The sequence below is a fragment of the Rhea americana genome, unplaced genomic scaffold (assembly GCF_003343005.1).
Source record: "Rhea americana isolate MKP2758 unplaced genomic scaffold, rheAme1 scaffold_38, whole genome shotgun sequence".
Taxonomy (NCBI): Eukaryota; Metazoa; Chordata; class Aves; order Rheiformes; family Rheidae; genus Rhea; species Rhea americana.
In genome coordinates this window covers 2,393,018-2,418,858 of record NW_028186512.1, presented here as the reverse complement: position 1 = coordinate 2,418,858, position 25,841 = coordinate 2,393,018, and the positions used below count along the sequence as shown (strand labels likewise).

General features: G+C 37.9%; 1 protein-coding gene across 1 annotated transcript in view; it reads right to left on the bottom strand.

Annotated features, from left to right (window-relative positions):
* The window catches only part of SLC10A7 (solute carrier family 10 member 7), a 155,929-nt gene that overhangs the window by 43,917 nt on the left and 86,171 nt on the right, over nt 1–25,841 (bottom strand). Inside the window, exon 7 of the mRNA XM_085313148.1 lies at nt 11,058–11,093. Within this exon, the coding sequence (XP_085169274.1) occupies nt 11,058–11,093 (36 nt within the window). The remainder of the gene's footprint in view (nt 1–11,057; nt 11,094–25,841) is intronic.

Below are 25,841 nucleotides of genomic sequence, written 5' to 3'. Positions count from 1 at the left end.
GGCTACTTCTGCTTTGCAGGGGAAAAAAACTCTCTCATTCTCTAAGGAAAGGTCTCTAAGAAGTTTTGCTGCTCCTAGTATGACTCCTCTTTTGGATGATCCTATGATCATGCTATTTTTGATCCTGTTTTAACTGAACAGTTGAGAATCTTATTCTTCTGCCAGTCTCCAGCACCTCCCTTATTTTCTACACAAAAGAGTGAAACTAGCTTCTCTCTGGGTATTCACAAGTCCTAATACTCTGCTACATCACACTTGGGCATGAGTATGAAAGAGTAGTGAGAATGTCGGAATAGAGAAAACAAAAAAAGTTCAATAAACCATTACCCAAACCTTTCAAYGTGTTTGCAAATTCAAATATTTCTCTCTGCATGAATAACTACAATTTTGTTCAGGTTTTAGTTCGATCAAGCTAAGTTGTGTGCCCCATTTACTGGCATGGAACGATTGAAAACAAAAAGAAAACCCTACATATTTTTCATCATAACAAAATAATATAGCATTACGATAAATATCTGATTATATTTGGCTGTCCTCTTTAACATGTCTCCATGCCTAAAAATGAACCTTTCTTCATAGGAAAACAAAAACAGAAGAAAAAGTTGTAAGAACAGGTGTAGAAATCTCAAAGAATCAAACTGCTTATTTATAACCGTTAAAAAAAAAGACTAGAATATCTTATGGAAGATAAAAATGCAGTATTTAATGAAAAATAAAATTTTCATTCCACTGTTTTCAAAAAGTACTTGTTTAGGTTCATTTTAGAACTTTTTTTTTTAATAGAAAAGCTTGGTATAAATGTGACTGGTATGCACTGTTCTGGATAGCAGCAGACTTACTATACTAACTAAATCCAAACAAAGACCATGAAAACTCTTTCTAATAGAAAGAAACAGGCACGTTTCACTTAAATAATCCCAGTTATTTCTGTTGGGCAATTCACATGAGCAAGAACTGCATCTTCTGCAAGTGCTTCCTGAATTTAGCTGTAACGAAAGTGAATTCCAGGCAAATCTTTCCAAACAGTTCAGTCATCACGCAGTCACCAATGCAGTGCTTTAAACTGGACCTGCAGCATTCTTGCTACTATAATTCTAGACCTCTCTTCTCAAGAGACTGTCTGTTTTGAAAATACTTGACAAATTATTTAGTGGATTTGTTTATAAGTTTATGGTAGAAACACTGGCTTATCCTTAATTGATAGGGTGTGTTTAACTGGTTGTGGTAGAAAAAGTATCTTCCTTGCATAAAAATAAGACAATTCCACTTCTGTGCCTAAACTGCTTCCACAAGCCAGATGCTCCATTCTCATCTTTCTGACCGCCTGGGTAGGTATCAAAGCGGGGGGTTCTTCCCCAAGGATGTTCCCATATCTGCAACCACCACTGATTCAGAATAAACACACCTCCTACCAGTCATACCAAATTATAATCCAACGCCACATGTGTTACCTATATTGAGTCCACTTCAGAGGCAGCTGTCCTTTGGGGCCTTACTCTTGCAGCATTTTCTTATAATTAACGTGTTTCCTCAGACTCTGCCTTTGCACCCTAATACATCATTAGTCAACTTCAGCCGTGCCATTTGTTAAGCACAGCCAGGCCTCAGCAGAGAGGAGAAGTGAGGTGGGGGTGAAAAGAGGACTGAAGTGAGTGGGAGGGTCACTGGCTGTTCTCTTATGTGAGATCTCTAATTTAAGCTTTTCTTTTTCACCTTCAGGTCAGGCTACACTGATACTTGTCTTTTTTAATTTAGTCTTCAGTGTTTCATTGTCGCTGCCTCCCTGCTTCCTGTTGCTTTATCTTACTCTCATCCAGCTTGGATTCTGCTGCCGAAGAGGTCTGCCAGGACCAGCCCACACGCTCATCCCCTTACGTCCTGCCAGGATGRCAGTCCCGTCACAGAAGAGAAGTGGAAGGTGATGCTTAAAAAAAAAATACAGATGGGATGCAGTACAATATGGAAGCCAACAAACATGGGTGACCAGCTGAATAAATCTCTGCTTTGACTCCTTCCATTACCCTTATCTTGTCATTTTGGTATGTGACATAACCCAGTCACACATACACAGCACACCACAATGACTGGGTAAAGGTAACTCAAGTACTTAACAAACAGAATTGCTTTGCAAAAGTACAATATAATTACAGCAACAATGTTCAGGCTCTGAGAAGTAGGAAGCATCTTTGACTACTCTGCATGAACAGGGCTGACAGCACCCAAGAGTTTGGCATTGCCCTTCCCTAGATTTCAAGTAGGACGTAGAGCTTGGAAGACCAAGTTTAAGCAAAGAAGTTCCTCTGATCTGATCAAGCATGCAAAAAAACCAAACACACACACAGGTAGAAAAGGACAAGTCAGCTCTCTCTCACAAAAAGAAAAAAAAAAAAAAAAAAAAAAAAAAGCAGGTCTAATAAAGACTCTTGCTATCTTTCCCTGTCTCCAGTGTAGATGTCTATGAAAAATATCTGAAGATGTTTCAGTAAGAACATAGCAAGGTAAACTCTTTATTAATCATCTACCAAGAAAAAAAAAAAGGCAAAACAATCATCATTTTTCTCCTTGAAAATATCAGCTTCTCTGGCCTTAGGTCTTTAATTTGTTCTTATCACAGAAATTGTAGATGGAGGTCAAGAGAGATTAAATAGTCRTTCCTGCATAACATTTCACGACAGTCTGAAGAGAGCTAACAGGTCACTAGGATGCTTCTTCCTACTCCACTGCTTTAAAGGCATTCACAGCCAGAGTGTTTAGGTATCTCTGTAAACAAGGAAAAGAAGCCACGAAAAGAGGTTAGTCCCAGAGGTTGATCAAGAGTCAGTGGTCCTGGAACTGTCTGCCTCTAACGGGTGCTGACAGCAGGAGAGGAAAGGAAAGGGGAGGCACATCCCTGAGGATGGAGCTTCCAGTAAGAGAACAAGGAAATAAAAAAGGAGGGAAGAAAAGCACAAAGGATGACAGAGTAGGTGGCAAAGGGAGGTAGCAGAATAGTTTTCTGCTACTGTATTGCTACTTCTCCTTGAAKAAGTAGCCTTGATAGAGACCAACAGGCTTGAAAGGTTATTTATAGCCCTTTATTCTCACTTCACAAAGCCACTGAGGGCTGGCCTTCAAAGGCAGAGAAAACTATGGTGACTAGGCTTTAAGTTTAGCTAGGCACTAAGAATTAGTTCATACCTGCTGGATTGATTGCCGCARTCAAGTCTTTTGACTTAGGCTGCAGATTAAACTAAGAATCCAGCCTTGTTTGGCAATGGGGACCTAATCAAAACTTCTGAAAGGGGCAATCAAGTCAAACCATCAATAACCATCATTACGCTCAATATCACCTGCTCTTCAACCTTCTCAAAGRTTAGCCAATTTCTCATGACAAACGTTTAATTGAATCCTGTGCAAATCAGCAATATTGCAGTTCCAAAACCTGCTTAAAAAAGCAAGAAAAAGAGTGTGGCATTCAGAAACAAATAGGCCTCTATTTCCTAGCACATGCATAACCAGAGGTATCAGAAATAATGTATTTTAATTTTAAAATAAAGCTTTTAATTCTGCCTATCAAAAACTGTAAGCTGTCTCTTGTGTCAGAGAAAGGAGCTAAAGGTACAACAGATATATTCAATGGTTTGGCAATAGCATGTTTTAACAAAAAGATCTTTCATTGCTATTTCTAAAAAGTAAAGACAGACACGTCTCTAGTTCTGCTAGAGAAAAGCAAAGATATGCTCTGGTCTTACGGTATATTTTGCCAACTCTTGCATCTCTTGCATGCCTCTGTGGCCATGGAAAATGACTTGGCACAAACATTAAAAAAAAAAAAAAAAGTTAGCTGTCTGCATATACCCTCCAGTTTTGTTTCCCCAAAAAATGAAGTTTCATAATCAGATTCATAGAAAAGAAAAGCTGGCAGAATCAGTCATCTTTTAAAGTGCTTTTTTTCTGGTAGAGGGTAGATTTTCTGGGTAGAGGGTATATTTTGGGATTCTCTTGTTGAAGTGATCACAGATTCTTAATCCCATTCTGGGACACATTAAAATCCAAGCCAACCAAAACATACTTGCCATTTTAAAGTATTTCCTGGATCTATAAAAAATATCCATAGGCATTTTAAATCTGAACTACACTGGAGCTAGTATTCCACTTTACCATAGGACAATAATCTCAAGAGTTAGTCAAAAGTACAAGTATCAAACGTACAAACCAAAAGTACCTAAATGGGAATTGGATAGTTAATTCCTTTGGAGAGCTGAGGCTTAAGGACTAGTACCCCAAAACTCTTCTAGGAACTTGGAGTCACTATTTGAAAACCAACAGATTAGTAAACTACAGGATAATTAAGAACCATGAATATTAGGCATCCAAGAAAAAAGGCAGCTGTGACACTCCAGAAGAAAYAGATCAATCAAGATAGGGGATATTGGTGACACTGTACAAGACTGGATAAGCTGTTATGAAGAGTACYGAGCTACTGTGTGCAATTCTGATTATCTGAGTCGAAAAAAGAATCAAATCTGGGTCAGGCGCAGAAAACACCTGAGAATGAAGGTTGTTTTATGAGCAAAGATTAGAAATGCATGGTTTACTTAATCTAGCAGAATGGTATCCTGGAAAAGTGATAGGACTGCACACTATGTATGAGTAAGGGAGACGGACTCCAGAGAAGACATGCTCTTCATCTGTGTGATAGCACTGGGGGAGGAAGGGCAAATGGGTAAATACTGATCAGCTGGAAATAAGAAGGTTTCTACTCAGAGAAACAATTTTTAGCATTGTTGGGGGGGATGAAAAATCTGTACACAYTGGAAGTACATTCAGTTTTGAGATGGATTGCACAGCATGAAAARAAGGAGGACTAGATGATTTCAGGAGTAAAATCAAGTAGAAAAGAAGGTCCTCCACAGAAATGTTACATATTTTGGAGCCTTYTGCCTGGGCAAATTTACAATGTGTATGTGTTTCAGGAAGAGGGGACATCTATTATTCTCTTAGTGTAATTTCTATGTAATTTTATACAGCAAAGCCATAAAAAGCTTAATTTGACAAAGCTATAAGATGTTTAAACCAAAATTTCACAACAGTGGTTGAAAAGCTCTTGTCAATTGTAATGGGTTTGGATCAGATTCACTATATTTTTTTCTTCCTAATGATTAAAGAGAAGGGAAATGGCAAGGTAAATAACCATGTAGAAACAAGGATGCACTTTAAAACTTTCACATGAATGAGCTGATCCGTTAACAGCTAATGCACTATGCTGCTCCCTCCCTGTACACAAACACTCTCTGTAATCAGCCTTTTGTCACATAGTAGTGAAATCCATTAGCTGCAACTTCCTTATCAAGGTCCAAAGCTTTCCAGCTATTAAAATATTTGCATATTTAACAATTCATTCCTCAGTTGACTGGTATCAACACTCATTTACAGAGGGCTTGAGAGGAAAAGCAAAACAGTGTACAGAAACCTTTTCTTTTTCTTTTCTTTTTTTTCTTAAAAAAAAAACTTGACTGCATCTTTTTAATAAAAGTATTTACTTGAAATAAAGTAGCATGGTATTGGAGAAGACTTGGCAAAAAAATTGAGAAAATCACAAATTTGAAACCCAATGTTTTAATTTAAAAACTGTGAAAATGGGAAAAAATTTAATTTCAGTATGTCTGTCAATATCTTGTTTCCTTCATGTTCTTATTCATCAGTTATTTTCTCTGAGATACTTGCACAGTCTTTCCTTCATTTGACTACTCCTGAATTCCTTCAGCAATGCCACTTTCTAGTACYTATGACATCATTATTTACAATGCCATCATCAAAACATCTGCTATAAAATTCAGAAACTTGAGGGGGCACCAGAGGAAAAAACATCACTGAATAAATCAAGAAAAGGAGCAAGCTGATAAAGCATTAGGAAGAAGCTTCCATTTTGGCATATATGTCATGGTAATCATCTTCGGTAGAACAGCAAACATGGAAGCAATGCRTGACAGTTGCATGCAGTTTTATCCAAGTGTATTTTTTAAAACACACACGAATTTTGCATTGGCTCTTTACTATTCCATGTTAACTTGTTTGCAGGCATACTTCTGAAGTATGTAAAGTAAATAAAAACGTAAAACACATACTTATTTCTAACATTTTCTTTGATGGCTTTCAATACAGGCGCATGGATTCATACACCTTGAGTTTGCTGCTTTGACAGCTAATTGACTGTGCTTCCAACAACTGAAGAGACCACATCTGTCAGCCATTGACTCTCCACAGTAGTATGGTGAGACAGAAACTCAGCAGTAGTAGTACTATAAGAAGATGGCAGAGTTGGGATACTGCACCATGAAAACTACAGTATCACATTTGGCTCTGGTAAACACGCAGAAAACTTCTCATATTTTGATATGAAAYAGTCAGTGAAATCGTACACTTGTGTGGCTTGATAACAACTGCCAATCCATGTGCTCAGCTCCATTCAAGGAGAGAGAAGGCAACTCACTAGTAGGGCTGGAAAAGGATAGAAACACTTTCCCACGCGAAAGGTCACCCTGCACGCTCTTCACAGTACTAATACAGCTCTGCTCACTCTGCTCCCAGAGCAAATCCAAGAGACAGGACCTCGCAGATGCCCTAGGCTTCTCTCCACCCTGGGGCAATACAAAAGGTACATGAAAGCTCTGAGCAACAGTAAACCTGCATTCGTACATATTTCTGTTTTTCATGCTACCTACAGTAACAATCTCAGGAGAYGGACGAAAGATAACATAGTTAAAACTGTTGCTGAGTGCAATGTTCCTGAAGTTCTGTCTTTCAGATGAGACAGTTCTAAAAAGGCACTGACATCTCGAGGTTATTAAAGCCATTAYCATCGTCACAACATGATGGAACCTTTTGTTTAGCTGTCTTTTAGTAACGTAAATGTGCCCAGGTGCAGCATACTTTTGAGTTCAAATCCTAAACAAATACCCGCAAGYGGATGAGAGTTAGCCTGTGTGTCAGCCCCACATCAGGGTGGGCTTCAGACTCTTTTGCATYTATTCTTCAGGAGTTTACTCTGAAAGTCGGTTGGATTAGGTCAAGAAATACAATGTTGTCTACCGAAAGCAGAGGTGTCAGATTTGGGCCCGTTTCTCTCACCTCAGCTCTCTCTGTTAGTTCAATGAATACTTTGTCACCTCCCATGGTAATCTAGTTCAGTAACAGTGGGCTYTTAAGATTGCCAAAAAGAGGTGCCAGTACAGGCAACAATTTAAACTACTGGACTGTAAAGCTTGTAAGGCACTGCACAAGCTTTTATTGATGAAAGGTTATTAATAAAGGGGAAATGTTATTAAATTACAAAAGGAAATAACTAAACTGAACATACAATATCATATGATAACTGAAGATGCACAGTACAGTTTCATACATAAACGACTAAATTCCTCAAACATTACTTACYCTATTCATAACCATTATTTACCAATATCAATATAGATATTTCCAAAAGTAAAATTTATTCTATGCTGTAGTTTCTAGTTATTTGAGTCTTTTTTTCCCCAAATGCTTTTTAAGAAGATAAAACAAAAAAATTAGTCCGCTGCTTTAAAAATCTTCGTAATTAGTCTGTTATCACTGGTTTCAGCTAAGTATCCAACCTGACAAGAGGAAGACGGACAGCATCCTTCTCTGAATGCTGTGGTTGACAGATTATCATCATTAAAGAAATATTGTTGGCTGCTGCAAAGAAATGCAAACAGAATAACATCAYGCCAACTAGCAGCTGACAAACCTTACAGTACCTTATGTTGCAGCATTTCTGCTTATCATATACATGAACCCTAATCAGTTATATATAGTTTATGGTACATTGCCCATCTGTAACACCTTAGCTGGGAATACAACCTATTGACTGTTAATACTAAGGATTAACATGAGGATGATGATATTGTAGATTAATGCACCTAGAAGCCAAGATTCAATAGCTTCTAATTGGGTAGAATGTTAATCAGATCGCTTCAGTGAATGCTGCTATTCTTTAAAGTCTAAGTGTTCTCACAAGGATACAGCCCGGTAATTAAGTGCACAATATCTAAGGTTTCACTAAGTCAATCATTACCTCTCAGAATGTTTTGTCTGGCAACCTTTATACTGTAAGTTTCACAGTAACAATATACTTCTCAGAAATGTAATTGACAATCACATATTTAACATCGTTCATTTAACATAATAAATTATACATTTAATGCAAATAATTTATTATAAGCTTCAACATGTCTTTATTATCTTTGTTTAGCCACTCATATTTACATTACCAGGCATTTACAAACAGCAAAGGCAGTTTGGAACATAATATTGTCTGGAGCATATGGGGCAAAATTTAAACCATAGCCACTGCCCCAGATTAAGCTATATAAGAAAAAGAACAAGCTAATGGACAATAATTTATTATATTCTAGCAACAGTAAGAGTATTATATGCACTGAATATAAGAAGCTTCACCAATAGCAACACTAATCCAGTATGGCACTCTGACTATTGCAGTGTGACTGTGGAAGTGTGTTTTTTCTTTTTCTTTTCTTTTCTTTTTTTTTTCTTTTTTCTTTTCTTTTTCTTTTTCTTTTTTTTTTTCTTTTTTTTTGAACTACTGACTTTTTTTTAAAGAGTTTTTTTTTGGCGGGGGGGAGGGTTAAACTACTGAGTATGAAATACATGGAAAACAAAGATTGCTAAAGGCATTGACTTCAAAGTATTCAGAAGCCCAACTCAGGTACTGTTGAGGTAAATAGGAGRGTGTTTTTGTTTTTGTTTTTTTCCCCATCCTGAAATGTGAAAATTCCACCCTAAATTAATTAAGCAGTAAAACGAGACTGGATAAGTAACTGATGAATTGCACAGAAATAAGAAACAAAATCTTCAGTGTTTCTCATTCCACAGTAACYAGGCAGCACCACATGAAATGATCAAGCAGCAAGTTTAAAACAAACAAAAAAGTGTGTGAATTGTGTGCTCAATACCACTACATGTTGTGGAGACCAGATGCAACAAGGAAACCTCAAAGGAAAATTAAACAYGTTCACAGAAAAAGGTCCACTGCAGGCTACTAAACCCAAAGACACAGTTGCAACTTCCAAGCTCAGAAAGATCAAACCACCGATAGCCAGTGTATGAGGAGAATACAGTGGGACAAGCACATTTAGCTTGCTTTCCCAGGTATTTGCTGTAGGTAAAATGAACTCTTGGAGAAGATGAACCTTAGGCTGGCAAGACAGACTGCTGGTCTGACAAGAAGGGCTGGTCCTCATATGYTGAATCCCTAGCAAAGATATCAAGGACATTTAAATGTTTATATACCTCAAGAGGAGTCCCCAAATATTGGGCTTTGTGACAAAAGACAGAAGCTGCAGCTTTTGTAACTTTTTTCTCATGCAGACTCATTTAACTGTTTATCACTCAGATGAAAAAAATAATTCACATATTTACTTTAGAAAGAACAGCTCAGAGTCATGCTACAGACAGCAGGACAAATGCATTTTGAAGTGGCTCCACTTATTATACAAGTGTCTCCAGGTTCGGTAGGAAAGACAGAGGTCTATTTTATGCCTTACCATTTTCCCTGCACACACACAAAAAGTTACCACCTTTGTAAGAATAAATAACAGTGAAAACTGCTATTTATGGGACAGAATACTTCATCATTACCTTTCGGGGGAGGACAAAAAATAGTCTTTTCATAGGGTTAGCTAAATAGAGCACCATAGCTCAGTGTTGTAGAGTGGGATGAAAGTTGCCAGTAAGCAACAGTAAAAAGAGCTGAAGTTTCAGCACCCAGAAACAAAGCACAGGCCTCTGGAAGAAACATATTCCATACAGGAAAGAAGAAGAGAAGAAAATACTGAGGTAGACCATCTGGAATCAATTTCTTCAGTGGAAGAAAAACAAAATAGTCATTTTCCTTACAACAGGTATCTTTTTAAACCTACTGAGAATCTATAGTCCCAGCTATATCAGGGAAGCTCTGTTGGTGTATATTGGTATATACATGGTCAAAGCAGTTTTTGCATAAATATAGTTGTACCAGTGGAAATATAATTTGTTAGAATAAAATCAAAATAAAGTAAAATAAAAGTCTTCCCAGGCAGTTTTACTGAGTGAAACAGTAGTTGACATTGTTACACCCACTCTCACAGTACTACATATCTCAGTACAGTATACACTGTTAAATGTTTTACATACACACAGAAACACACTCACATACATATATGTATCTAGTATATATGCTGCTTCTCTCGAAACCATAAAAGTGCCTCAGCCTATTCCCCTGCTCTTCACAAAACTGTGGTCCCTAGTAACTTGCACCATATTTGCTGGCAAATTCTCCATAAGCATCAACCCTTRCTAAATGACATGGCACACTAAAAGAATCATTAACTGTCTGTTAAAGTCTTTTCATTATATACTGACTAATATCCATTACCACTACAAAACACAAAGCTAAAACTTTGTCTTCACCCAGAACCGTAAGGAAGCAAGGCCCTGACTGAAAACTAACAGCTGAGAAAGTCTTGATCTAACAAGAACGAACCAACATCTTATCAATGGTGCACAGTGGCTCCAGTAATTTGTCTTCCTCCTTCCAATATCTCACAAACCTCTACCACAAAAATACCCATGGGCTTAGTTGCCCAGGAGCGAGGCTTCATTCATTGAAACAGGGCTCCCTCCACCTCGCTGCTATCCATTTCAGATCCTTATGATCTTTCCTGACTCTTGCACATACGTGCTCTCCAAGAGATCTCCTAATCAACCGATTGAACATCTTACATGGCAAGAGCTTGTATTTGGCCCAGTCTAACAGCATGTGGTTTTATGATGCTGCAAAAACAACAGGTTTCAGTCCTCTTAGCAAAAAATGCAGCTAGTGTTTGCATTCACAGTGACACACTTTTACGGCTCTGCATGAAGTTTACTTCACATATYGACCAGATAATTTGTCTCAGTATTTAAGCACTGTGAAATCATCCAAACCGCTGTCTTAAATATAGCATCTAATGGTACAAGTTTACCCAGTAAAAGGAGAGAYGTTTCAAGATCAAGATACTTACAAAAAGTAGAAGCAGCAGTGGAGTTATAACAATGCCCTGGAAGAAATAAAAATAATTGCCTGTTAGTTAAGGAAGCAGAATACTCTTTACTTCTTGTACATCAAGTTCATTCAGCACTGCGGAAATTAAGCGGCAAAAAGAAGTTCCGCTTTGCTTTTCACTGGGTAGGTTCTTTAGTGTCTATACATGGATTATTTTATAAACAATACTCGCTACAAATTATTACTTTTTTAAAATCTCTAGCTTTCCCAGTTTTGGATTTAAGACCCTCTCTTTTAAAACACATGATACACAGAAGTATAGATCAATATTTAAAAWTATATACATATTAAAACTCTCACTTCATTGTGCTGTATCTTAACTCTACTGAGCTACCTCTCCCTAGGAGACTAGTGATTGAGTCCCATGCTGCCCAGTTTCAGGTCCTCTCCTGAGGAAAATCCACATCAACTGTGATGAATTAGGTGTTGTGACTCTGTAATGTAAGCTGATATTCCCCAAGGAAATGAGCTGAGATCTCAAAACTCATTTCACTTGATTAGACTTTGTGTCTCAGCGGTAGAAGGCAAGTCTTTCATCTAATTTAATCACACAGGACCACCTCAGCTTTCCACATCCCCCAGGCAGACGCAAGCAAAAGGATTTGTTTTGTTCACTGACAAGGAACAGATTTAAAGCTGGTGATTGGATAAAAYACAGGATTTTAAGTTTCATGAGAGTAAATCTTAAAATGAGTTGTTTGGGTTGGGAGTTAACATGACATGCATCAGTTTCATAGCTACAAATAGTAATTCCCCATCATCCTTCCATCAGACTTCAATATTTTATTATTGCTCAATAAAAGTATTCTGGCATTTAATGCATACTAATTCACAAAATTCACCCAGAACTTCTCTAAGCCAGGACTATTCTTTAGCCAAATATTTATGAATAATTTTTCTTTCAGCTAGCACAAAATTTAATTGTTCAAACAATAAATCCCAAACTTGCCTACCATCATCTAAAAGGATGTTTTCTTTCTTTTTTTCAGCCCAAGTGAAAGACAATCAAACAAAAAAGCRGTTGTCCCCTGCTTTTCATTTAACGTCAAATAACAGAGCTTTACTCAAGTTTTTTGGAAGCTAGCATTAAGAAAAATCTTACATGAGAATTTTTGTATTTGCTTTCTGTGTCTGCTAGAATCACTGGTTCACAGAGCCCACTAGGCACAGAAGGCTCCTACTCAGAGTATTCTTAAAAGGTAACAAGTAAACACCCCAAACAGCAGACAAGCAGGAACAAGGAGGCAACAGTTAATCCGTACACTTGAAGGTTCTGCAGAATTTTAAAACATATTTTGAAATAAATAATATATGCCATATCTGTCTGGCCCACAGCCTATCTATTCATAATCATTTATCTTTTTGCAAATGTCACTTCTTAAATAGATCATAAAGACTGGAAAGAGAAGAAGTAAAAGCATTAAGAATTGCTTCAGGGAATCATTCCCAATATAGGGGGAGGCCTAGACTAAAACGTAGGTATGTTTGTGAAGAAATATAGGCATAGAAGAAGAAGGAAAAATGTTCAGGAAGGGAAGAGGCACTAAGAGCTGAATCGACACTTAAGTACAGTATCATCTACAATGCTTAAAAGGRAGAACTGACAGTAAGGTCTGTACAAAGTAGATTGAACACAGTCACTTCATTAGAATGAGCAAACTCCAGCTTTTATGATATATTGCCAGGAATATGTGAGCCAGACCTTTCTCTTTTTCCCCTTTCTYCACTGAAAACTACATTGCACAGCTCAAATGTTATCGAGTGGCTGAGTATTCCCAAAGCATCCTGTAATTCTGGGATGGCAGAATAGCCCTGTAGCAGGGTACAACTACAACCCTTTCTGGGTAAGAACAAACAGGAGCATTTAAGGAGCATGAGGTGGTATACTACAAGCAACACGTATTCTAAGAGAGTTGAGTGTAGGGAGAAGACAGGATACTAGCCGACGAATACAGCTAGCTTTCCTCTACATCTGAATCAATGCATTGATTCAGCACTGTTACTCATTTATTACGTGCTTCATGCCTAAGTATATTCAATAGCACTTCTATACATAAAAAAGTTTACCCCTCAACTCTCTGCTTTATCTTGTTARTGAATCAAGCTGGTATCCTTTAGGATGGGACCTGTCACTTCACATGTATTTACTTTGGAAGCTTAGGGATATCAACACTGGGCAAGAGCTGCTACTACTTCAAAGCATATAATGCCATAAAACAAAATGTTACCTCTATGTCAATGTTTCTTCATAATTCTGTAAGCAGAGAAGAAGAGAGAATATCCTTGCATATCATAAATAGATTTCTGACTATGCTTGAGGAAAGTATGGCATTCATAAGGTCCATTTGGTAATTTTCTATAAAGTTTTGCAATTAATTCTCATGCTCTTAATAATCAAGAACAAGTTTCCTATTGTCTCTCCATAGAAAGGATTTACAGGGTTGAATTTTCCCATCTGCAACACACATGCAATTCTCTGGGAAGCAAAACAATTACCTGACAGAACGGATGAGATTATATTAGAAAATAGATGTTTTTGCTGAATCAGAGTAATTTGATGTTAATGTTTTATTTTGATAAGGACTGCCAGACTGAAAAACCACAAGGACTACATTAAATCCAAAAGGTTTTTAGCACTGTGGTAGCTGTAATGGTTTATGGGTGTTAGCAAGGAGAGATTTATTAGGAGATGGGATAGCTGTTATCAGACCAACTGATATAGTTGGAAAAGACTTTGGGCACATAAAACCCTTTATATGCTATATAAAATGTACTTGTTATATAGAAACATTGATGCATTTGTGTGCAAAAGCCCTTCTCTTCAGRTTTCTGTTCCAGATTTGAAGAAGGGTATTATATGACTGAAGTGTATCTGTCTAATAAAAGGTACTACCTTTCCCTGCAAACACTATCTCAATTCAATACATTATTTTTTTGTGTTAGAAATGAGCGCMTCGGTATGCTTATAAGCACTATGTGATGCATCTCAATTGAGAGCTACTAAAAATAATAYAGAGAGCAATTTCAAGTCTAAAAAATACTGACAGAAATTACAGACAACAATTTAGGGTTCTGAGATGAAACCAAAACTGACTCACTCAGAATAAACAAACCCAAGAAGAAAACAGTTATTCCACACTGTCCAGTTTATGTGCTAACAGATCACAACATAACATATTCTAACACGTACGACGCGGCTATACTCTAAGACTACTACCGGTATARTTGCTGAAAAGCACAAAGTAAACCAAAAATGAAAATAAAGACTGTTGTTTTTAAGTTCACTGGATAGTAACACTATCAGGGGAAAAGTATCTAAATTTGACTACTCTTTTCCTCTGCCTTGCTTTCCAGGCAAATGCTGCCAAATACATAGTGTATGGAGATAAACAGATTGTAGATTAGCACTTCTAGCAGAAGCTGAGCATCTGCCCTTGAGAATGCAAGGTCATTGCACAGTTTTAGCATCTTCAAAGTTCGGGGGGGAGTGTTAAGCTTCCTGACTGCTGCCCACAATGGAGTCAAAGTTGTAAAGTGGCTGCCGTTTGCTATCAGCAGAAAAACTTTCAAGAAATCCATTTACACCTCTGATGTGAAAGACCGACCGAATATATTTCAATGATTTTAGTGGAAAGGAAGGAAAGATCTCAGCCTGACCTGCGATACAAAACAAGAGTCTGCATAGTCATATTAGATACCTGAAATGCACTTTTTTTCAGTAAGGACCATGAAACATGTCTTAAGAGTTTAAGTGCACACCTGTGTGTGTGTATGCACATACATTTTAACAGGAATGAGATATTGGGAGATGTATTTGACTCTTATTTTCTTTGTAAGATGTTAAGAACAAGTTTTCTACATGTTTCATTCAACATAGCATTACTTTAGAGCGGATATTAAAAGTTGTTTTCTTGTCCAAGAGAATATGCAGAATCAATACCTGTAATTGGCTGCCAAATTGGTTAGCAAAATGAAATAACTTAATGGATTTGAATCTATGATGGAAAATCATTAAGAAAGAAATTATGCAAATAGTTAGAAGAAGTTGGCACAGATCCAGGGAGACACATGGYTAGAGGAGGAAGGATTATTGTAATGAGGCATGAAATACATGTGAACTTTCCTTGGTTTCCCTTACACACAAATTTCCCAGGCAATTTTTCTTCATTCTTACAGGTCATCAGCATGACATGTATGTGGCAATTACCGGTGGAAAAACTCTTAACTAAAGTAGCCTCTGATTTGTCTTAAGAAGTGGGATTAGAAATAAAAAAAATGTATGTGTGTATATATACATATACATACATACATACATATATATATATATATATATATATTTGTAATCAAGGCAACAAACCAATGTGTATTTTCTGAAAGCAATTATCTGCTCCTATGCTTAAAGCTAGGGATGTGTTTGAATGCTTCACTGGAGCAGGGCACAAAAGGAGCAAAAGTTTAAGCATCAATTTATATACTGAGAAAAGGTTACTTAAAGAGTTAACTGGTCAGCATTTCCATTAGCACTGACAGGTTAATGCATGAGAAAACTGGCTATGAGCTCTGGATAATTTCATCAGAGAGCAAACTTGAATGAGAACTGAAATTCAGTCTTCATCTATGTACATGGGCATTTCTCAAAATGATTTTCTTTCAAGAGTCACCAGTTATTTGGAAAAGAAAAAAAAAACACCAAAGAACCTGGACAAAACAACTCACCCAATCAATCTATGCAGTTTTTCTTCTTACAGCAGGAGAATTAGACTTTACCTTGAAATGTTTATTACTTCTATTTCTTATGTTGTTTGTTTCCTTGTTTTTTGTGAATGGAAGCATTATTTTTAAATACTTTTTTTTCCTATTTTATTTTTGACAAATTTGCAGATTACTTTATGGTGTTTTACAGTTCAAAAAATGAGAATCCTGCCTCCAGAAATACTGCAGACACCTATTCAAAACAACCCGTTTCTGAGTTCCTTTAGCAGCTTTTAGTATTTGTGTAAGCATGGCTATAAAAACTATGCTGCCCAATTGCTCCTACTTAAAAGACAACACTGGACAGCACAGATTTTAAGATCCTGAACTAGCTCTCTTAATTTCCACATTAATATACAGATTTTTCCCCACTTTCAAACTGCATGTCCATGCAAATGACATAAATGTTAGTTATTATCTGTCGCAATTCCAAAGATTAAKTTCAAACTGCACTTTCTCATGTCTTCAGACTGATTATTTCAGTCATTGCCCCATAATGCAACTTCAAGGTCCCTGTGTTGTTCCTCCATGTACAGCACAGAAACTCCTGATGCCAGATAACAACTTTTGCCTTATTTGCTTTSCCATATTATTATTTTCAATATTCCTCAGTTACACAAAATAGTTTTTTTTAAACAATTTCCTATCACACATTCCTCTTCGTCAGCTGATACTTTGTGAATCAAAGGCTTATTCCGAAGTCCTACAGCTGGATGAAGTATTTTATTTAGTTCCTTATTGTACTGTTTTWTATCAAATGATCGATTTGAATGCTGGCAAGAATAAAGGCTCTGTGAATTGATGCTTTTTAGAATGCTAAATTTACCCATCCTCTCCATCATAAGTAACAGAAAATCTCGATAGATGATGAAAAAGCATAAAGTTAAATTCCCATATTTTATTAAATTCACTCTGTAAAACACTAAGACACTGTACTACAATACTAAACTGAAAATATAATTTTACACAACCCCAATTAAAATATAAACTTATGATCACAGTAAGTATCACAGTAATACATGCAACTCCTCCAATAAGGCCAATAGTGGATTTTAATGACAATACCGTAAAATCAGAAGTGCTATGTTGAAGTGSCTAAGGCTTTCTGAGAGGTGACAAAAGAAACCAGATTCAATATCTCATCTGCACACGAGATCATGCGTAACACTTTGAGTGTCGTTCTAGACAATGCACACCCTTGTGCTGTTGTGACAAGTGTCCTCTAGTACAAAGAGAGAAATTTTAAATAACTGATGAAGTTAAAAAGCATTACTAGCATCAGATAACASTAGACAACAAGTGGGTATTTACCATTTATTAGCAATTGCTAACTGTATTTTTTTTTTACCTCCGCATTTTATGCAAATATGAAATCAAGATAGAATCAGCAGGGCTGCAAAAAAAAAGCAGTCAAAATTTGCTTCTCACAACACAATAAAACCCAGACACGTAAGAAATAGTGTTCTATACTACTGGCAGTCTCACTGCTAGCCTTGTCACAGAGCGAGTGTTAAAAATAAAATCAAAAGGAGGATAACAACAAGTTTGAGGTGTGGGATTTCAGCACAGTTTAAAGAGTTAACCAAGAGGGAGAAAAGAGTATTTCAGGAAAGTAAAACTTCCTATAAACTTGATTTGCTAGCTTYCCAGCAGAGGGCATCTTCTACACACTAGAAATTTTCTTCCTTTTGTAGCAATAGTTTTATAACAAACTAGTGAGGAGCCTGAAGTTTTAAAGTAACTATAAAAGCTTGTTCTGACTTTGAAGACACTTGACTGGTATCTGGAATGATGCACAAAATATAAGACAGCCTGAACCAGAGTTGTACATAAGTACTTCCATGAAACATCCTGAGACCTCAAGACCAAGATTGGCAGTAACTGCAACAGTAACCACCYGAAAATCAGTTAGATGAGAGTCACCTCGCAGAGTGCTCATGGGCCCCTCAGTAGGCAGGGGCAACACTGGTGTTGTGGGAGCTGGTGCTGGCAGCGCTTCCCTTGGGCCATGATGACTTTCTGCTCCCGCCATGGCCCAGCATGGTCATGGAGGCCCATCGCACACATGCATGCGGCAGTATCCAGCCACATTCCCTACTTAAACAGGTGATGCTTCCCAGTGGCTTTCTACTGGCTCTCCCTTGCACAACGCACTCGAGTTAGGATGCTCATCTTTGGTGCACTCAACGATGCTGCCCAGTCTGCAGCCCCAGCCATCTCCCTCTCCTTTCAGGCTTTCCAGCTGATCATCATTTCTGGCTTCAATATTCATTTCTTCTCCTTTATCTCCCAGTCCACTGCAAGACTTGAGACTTCCTCACATGCACCCTAATTTTTCGTAAGTTCAGCTCATTAAAGCATTGCCTGTGCCTATTTATACTTATTTACACGCAGTCTCAGTAGAGAAGAGATCACTGTAATTCTGCATGGCAGCGTAGGAACTGCCTTTACACGGTTCCTGCCATTAGGTGGGCCTTCCCCTGAGGGAGGCATAAAAGGAACTTCTCAGTCATCCACACCTGTGCGTTTTTGATCCGCAATCCTGTAATTTCTCTTACGCAGGCAGGTTCCCATACCCCACAGCATGACCTGAGTAGGACTGAGTGGGAAAGCAGCACGCCTTGCATGATGAGGATGTCTGCAGCTGCAAGCATGCCTCTTTCTCAGTAAATAATTTAAATAATTTAACATATAATAAGGATACAATAAACCCCAAAGATGTACTTTAAGTGCAACCCTATTTAAGAACATTATATTTTCACCATTGTTTTATATGAAGAAAACAGAAATGCAGTAATATTTACACATTTTAGAAAACGAATTAATTTTACATTTATTTTTTTAAGTCTGCATTCCTGCAGAAACAAAACATAAATGATCCAAATTCCCCCTTTATTTGGCTCTATTTAGAATAATCAGCAGATCCTAATTTTAATTAATAGCAAATAYACCAGCACCTCTGTCATCCCAAAATGTTTTGGTAACATGCACGGATGTCACACTAGGTGGTGCTGTGGGACCTTCCAGGGAAAAGAACTTCTTTCTAAAAGAGTTTTTGCACCGCTAAATTAGCCACACTGTTGATCCCATATTTTGAAACACATATTAAAATGTACTAACTAAGCTGCAGTCAAGATAAACCAGTATTACAGAAATAGAAGGAATACACTAAAAAACACTGTATTTTGGCTGATACTCCTTTTTGGAGAAGTGCCCTCCTTCTACTAGGATGGTTTCTCATCTCTCCCTCCCAAAACAAGATAAAGCAGTTTTACTTTCAAGCAATCTCCACGTAAAACAGTAAAACAACTGCAAAAGTGATGTCCAAAGTCAGAAATCAGAAATATAGCCAGGTCCTTACAAGCCTTCTCTGCTCTTCCTTCTGAGCTGGATRGAAAGACTCTGTCTTCAGTATTTTATTCCCTGAGCGATTTAAAAAGTATCTTAACAAGATAAGTTTTGAATTAACTGAACTGCAAATTAACTTTTCCTGCTGTGATAATCAGTTGCGTGAAAGAAAACAGAAACATGAAGGGAAAAAAACTACAGAAACCCCAAAGAAAAGTTACAATAAACACTGCAGAAATAAACAAATACCAAAACTGTTTCTATTTCTCTCTTTCAATAGACTTATTTGTAACTGAAAAACTGTGAAGGAGAACAGTCTCTGTATAAATGCACCATCAACACATGAATAAAAGCATTTTTTGTTCCGTTAACGTATTAAAAGACACCATGTATATTTAAACAATYTTCTTTCTGTCTCATTTTTCTTGAGGCCAAGAATCACAAACAGTGTATGTATACAACTCTGTACGCATCCTCCACAATACATGGAAGCAAATAAGCTTCACATAATGGGAAGAAGTCTTGTGTCAATAAAAACCTGGAAGCATTGATTTACTAATCAGCATTAGCAAAACGCTTTCTTAGCATTGCCAAAGTCTCTTGGTTGTTTGCTACACACACACACATCACTCCAGCTAAATCACCGAAGTGTGTACATAATTAATCTCACATTCACTCAAACTGTGGGTTTGGGTTGCACATCCCTGAAACAAGATACCCTCCGCAAAAATCACACCAACAGCGTAATTAGTCTGTAACTGTTGCTAAAAATAGGTGAGACCGTTTACATTGTTTTTTTTTGGTTTGGTTTGTTTTGTCTTTTTCCCCCAGGAAAATCTCTCACCAGTGAAGGTGCTAACTACACTCTGTGAGGTGAGAAATGCTCTCCAAATCCCCAGGGCTACGCGATGCTCAGCACCTTTCCGGATCCTTTCCAAATCTGCTTGAAAGTTAAGGTAACAATAATTAGTTTGAGACTGAGCCCACCCACCTGTTTTTTTCACCAAGTGCCCCGAATCCTTTCATTAAAATGCACCACAAGCTCCCTCAATCTGTTTTCCACAGCAAACATTGCCAGGTAGGATTCCCTTTCCGAACTGGGCATTTCAGAGACGGCACACGCACACAAAACCCCCAAACCCCAGCCCCCAATATGGTAATCTATATTGCTTGTGTTCTGCGCTGCCTGCCTGGCCCCAAGTCATCAATAATGAATAGAAACGTACAGCTACAGCAGTAGCCTGTGTCATGGGCTTGTCAGGGATTTTTAAAAAGGAACAAAAACACAGGTTCGCCTTTTGATTTCTATCTTCTTTTGCAAACATGGGACAGAGAAAACAAATACGATTAACACTTTTTGTACTAATTGATGGTCTCCTCCACAGTACAGCATAGAAAATTACTTGCTTGAAATGCAACCAGTATTCTAGGAGGCCTGGGAATTCAACAATAATTTTGATTTTGAACACATGGGGGAGGAGGTAGTTTCTATTTCTGTTCATAAGCTAATGAATATATACTGAAGAGGACTCAGCTACCACGGTTTCCAGAGAGGAAGCAAATAAAGATGGTTTTGCTTTCCCAGAAACCCAGAAAGTTCAGTCCCAAATAAAATTGCTCCTGAAGAAGGAACTTAATGCGTGCAAATGCACATACATACATGCACACACAGTCAAAGAAAGTAATAGTATTATTAAAAAAATATGCAGATCACAATAAATGGAATGAGCTAGACACTGTTATAAAACATCGAGGGAGTTTTTAGTTATTAATTCTTTTCAGTGTTTTCAAATGCATTTCCACAGACACGAGGACTGCAGCATTACAAGAGCGATTATCTYACAAGCACGGAGCAGAGCGCAGCAGCTGCCTCACTACCGATCCACCCTCCGGGGAGGGCGGGGGGCACAGAGCAAAATGTCTACAGGACATGCACAAACTAAAACTACTGAAAACTCAAATAATCCTTGCCTTGTGCATCCGAGTAAATTCCAGGCTAAGTCTTGCACTGTGYTTTCAAAACGTTAATTTTGGTAATAACTTCTGCAATGGACAAGTAAACATTCACTGCTTTGGAAGATGTGGCTTAAGAATAATAAAGCCTARAACTAGATCACTGTATAATAAATGAAACTATTTAATCATGGGCTTTCAATTGGGCATCAAGATAAGACATCTCAATTCAGTGCTGCCATGCCATCTTTCCTAGAAGAAAGTATCWAAGTGAAGCAATTCATTTAAAAACTGAGGAAAATCTTCAAAAAGCAGCAATCAGTAATATGATTTAAATAACCCACCCCGTGCTCCAACCTAATGTTATCTTGTGATAAACATTTTTAATGCTGAATTGTACATACATTGCTGAACATTCATGGGTTGAATATGTTACTACTGAATAAACAGGAAAAAATAATATAAACCATCTTTTTGCGTAAAATACTAAAACACCTATTTCAAAAATGAGTACACATTATAGCACACTAAAAGTCAAAACACTGAAACRAGACTGTTTTGTTTAGCTAGGTACAGACAAAAATAATTTTGTTACTAAAGAAAGTTTATTCTGTTTAAAGTCACACAACTGTTCTATAGCAGAAAAGTTGTTTTTCAATTCTAATCCTAATATATTTCAGCATGATTAGACCAGTTATTATTCATTTCCCTAGTCCGATACAAGCAGTACAAACTGTTTTTTTCCTCTCCGTGACACATTYTTCCAGTTTCTCAAGCACTCAACCACTCCTCTAGTTTACTACTACTGCCCAAACAGGCCTGAGAGCGAGAAATTTCAGTGGTGTTTTTGATACCTCCAGAGAGTAGCCAATCTGCTTAAAATACATTTTAGTGCTCTCAATATGCACCTTTGCAACAAAAATATTATTAATATGCATTGGTAATATATTGTTAATACATAGTAGGGTGTGCAAAAGCCCAAAAGTTCTTGTTTTCAAAGCCACATAATCCTTGGAATATTTTGCATTTTTTTAAAAAACCATCTACTTCAAAGATTTGCATTTTTTGAAATGTTATTCACTATATACGGATGCAAATCTCACTTTCTGGACAACGAGTGAAGCGTTTGTTAAAACACTCCCCCGTCTCTCGAGTCACAGATGACCTACTCAGCCAAATCATTGCTTACAGCAGCTTGCCCCTCAGTACAGCCTCCTAAATCGCTCACTCCACCTCCCAAAGAACCTGACAATTGTTTTGAAGCACACATGAAACTAGTTGTCACAACAAAAGAGCTAGGGCTACACTGATTTTGAGCTGACAGGTCCCAGGAAAAGCCAGGAGTATGAGTCCTCCCCAAAACTCGACTTGGCAAGTCCGTGCTGCCTGGCTCCCAAAGCCCACCTGCCCTCGCAAGCAGCACCGCGAGCGCCTGCAGGCAACGCTGCCGGGCCGCCCCATGCTGCCTCGCCGCGGGGAAGGCGGCACATGGGGACAAGGCCGAGCGGGGCAGCAAGGCTGGAGGCGCAAGCACTGCAGGGAGCATTTTGGGGAGAGCCCTCGACGCAGGCACTACAGCACAGCTTACCTGGGTAGGGTAATGTCAGCGCACTCTGGGTCCTGCAGCAGGTGAGCTGTAGAAAGTTCAGATCCCAGGCAGAGGCAGTCTAAAGAACCAACTGTAGTAATAATATTTTGAAAAAGGTTGGCAGGGGAGGCACAAAACAAAAACTTGGCACTGCACTTCAGTTTCCTGCGTGGGTTATGTTGCTGGCCACACAACAAAAGCTTGCCATCAGAAGGAGCCTGCTTTTCCCCTGTCTGATATGAGCGCGGGTTTTGCATTGAAATCATCTGTCCTGAAATGTGGATCTTTGATTCAATAACATAGTAGAATATTTCTAGGCGAAGAAAATTGTTTCTGAAAACAAGACAATACTAGTCCAGGAGAGACTGCCTAGGCAGGGGATGATGTGAGACCGGAAACGAACGAAGAAAAAGTATTTCCCTCCCAGACCCCACAAGACAAGCTTTTCTGATCTGGGCTCCCAAGAGCTCAAACAGCCAGGCAGCACTGAGAACTTGGTGTTCCCCCCCTCTGGAAGAGCTGAAATAAGGCAGCAATGGAAAGATGTTATCAGAGAGCTCTACCTTCCCCTTTGCAGGACATGAGTCCAGCTTTGTCTGTCCTAAAGGACATATGGGCTCCTTAGGTAGCTCAGTTTACTCCCTCCTCCAGGCTTTGCCCCAGCTCTTCCCAAAGAACCACTGCGAGACTGGTGAAGTTCACAGTAAGGCATTTATGTATTTATATTTCCAAAGGCCCAAATCCTCTGTATCCAGAATAATTCTCTTTTTACAAGTTGAACATATTCTTTTTACTTTATTAATTATAAAGGATTTCATTTCTAAATGACATGCCATACACATATTCACAGAACCTCACTAACTCGAAAGACAACATATATCCCTAGGGCACTTAGTTTTTACTGATTCCTAGGATTTTCTAACCAACAAGAGCATCTATTTTGGTGGTCAACACTTTTCATAAACTACTACTCCTGGTGGGCTGCAGAGAGTACTTGCCACAGAAGTCATGGAATGAGTAAATCATCTGCTATTTCTACCCCGACCGCGTGCATTTCTGTGAGATTTAATCCATCCTAAGTCTAATAACTGACCTGATTTTCAAACTAGTTCAAGTGTCCTGTTTGCCTCACTGATATCAAAGAAATCAAGACACACAACCTAGATAGTGTCATGCATCACTGTGACCCACTAGCTGTAACCATTTTGAAAATTCAAAAAAAGTCCAAGTCAGTATTATATGGGGGATTAAATACTAGCCACATATTGCATTAAATTCAGATTCTGCTATCATTCTGCAGGTGATACCTTACAAATGAGAAATAACCAGGTCCTGGCTGTATGGGTCTGAAAAGTATCACAAAACATTTCATCAGAGAGGGTATCCCGACCCAGCATCTTGGTCACTACCAGTTTTTTATTGGCCCTTTCAGTTTTAAGTGTTATTTCAGTGTGAAATAGCTTTCCTATTTTTTTCTAAAATTCTGCTGCACACTCTCAAAAAGCACAAAGTTGACAGAGCCAAAAATAAGTCTGCATTGGTCACGTTGGTCACTTACTATTACACACAACTGCTTTTATATATATAAACAAAATAAAGCAATTATATGCAATACAAACGCACATAATGCAGTTTTAACACTATGCAGCGGATATATCGAGGATGCATCACAGTGACAACGCTGCCATCATCAGTCTCATTTCTGGATCAAATACAAGAGAGTGCATCCCATCTCATATATGGAATAGAAATAACCATCCTGTAGGTTAAAAGTAACAGCTGCTTGAGATGGTAGTTCTCAAAGTTGGTGCTCTACGTGAGCTATAAGTCATCTAAAGACTTCAAAAGTTTTTTGAAGGTACCTGAGAAGGTACAATAACTAAAAAGCTTCAGGATTACCAAATGAGCAAACACTCCCACAAAGCATCAAATTTGTCAGATGCTTACTGGAGCATTCCACAAAAATTAAGTGCTATAAGACTGCTAGGTTGTTTCTGATGCATCTATGTAAGTTTTTTTTTTCTTTTTTCAGGTAAATATTGTATTTAAATTGTTTTTCCTATTTTACCTACAATCAAAAGCTACATCACAACTCAATGGCCTAACAACCCAGCCAGACAGAGGAAGTTCAGTCAGGCAGTAATAAAAAGCTTTGGCTGTCTGGCTTCAGGGAGAAGAAAATTGCTTGGATGATCACTTCAGTACTTTACTAGGTGATGCACTATTTTATTCTTTCTGATAGCTGCAGTTTAAAAGAACTCAAAACAGGAAAACATACATGTAAAGGCTCAGTAAAGATGTGGACTGAAGCTTTCTTTTGTTTGGTTTCAAATTCTCACTTTTGATAGAGCCTAGGGAGCCAGAATGAGAAGAAAGGAAACTCTTACTCAGCACCTGGCAATATCAAAAGTGAAAACAGCTGCTTAAGTTACAAGCTACTTAGAGAGTTTGTCTAAGAGCTTTTGCAATTATAGCAAGTGTCACAACAGTTTACCTGCCAACGACAGAAAAAAGTATTTATTAAGTCACAGTTGCAATTAAATTTCTTATGTTCTCCACGAGCAAACAGACTGCCATTCTAGTCACTTGCAACTTTGTGGCAAGTTTAGATTGATGCTTATTATGGTCCCAAGCCTGAAGACGCAGAGCCCTTACAATTCCCGCAAAAAGGAGGCATTCGGCACCTTGCAGAGAGGGTTCCTTCAGCAAGAGGTGGATTCAGTGCTAAAGACTGCCCACACTCTTTAATCACATCTAGCCAGTGTTACAGTGGCAAACTCCATTCTGTTGATAGGTTTTAAATTCTCTGTCATTGGCTTGTCTTTCTGTCAATGTGATTGGGTTTACATAGTCTTTGCCAGGCTTCTCTCTTCATCTTTTTTTTTTTTTCCTAAAAAAAAAAATCAGTTTTTTCTAAAAAGACTGATTAAAAGTATAATTGTTCAAAAGGCTGAGTTCCAAGTGTCCCTCACGTACAGATGCAGATGCTTTATACTTTTTGTATCATATATGCTTTCAAGGAACTCTTGTTTACTGATGAGATCAAGACATTCCTCCTAACTTCATTACTACTATCAATATTCAAGAAAACAAACAAACAAA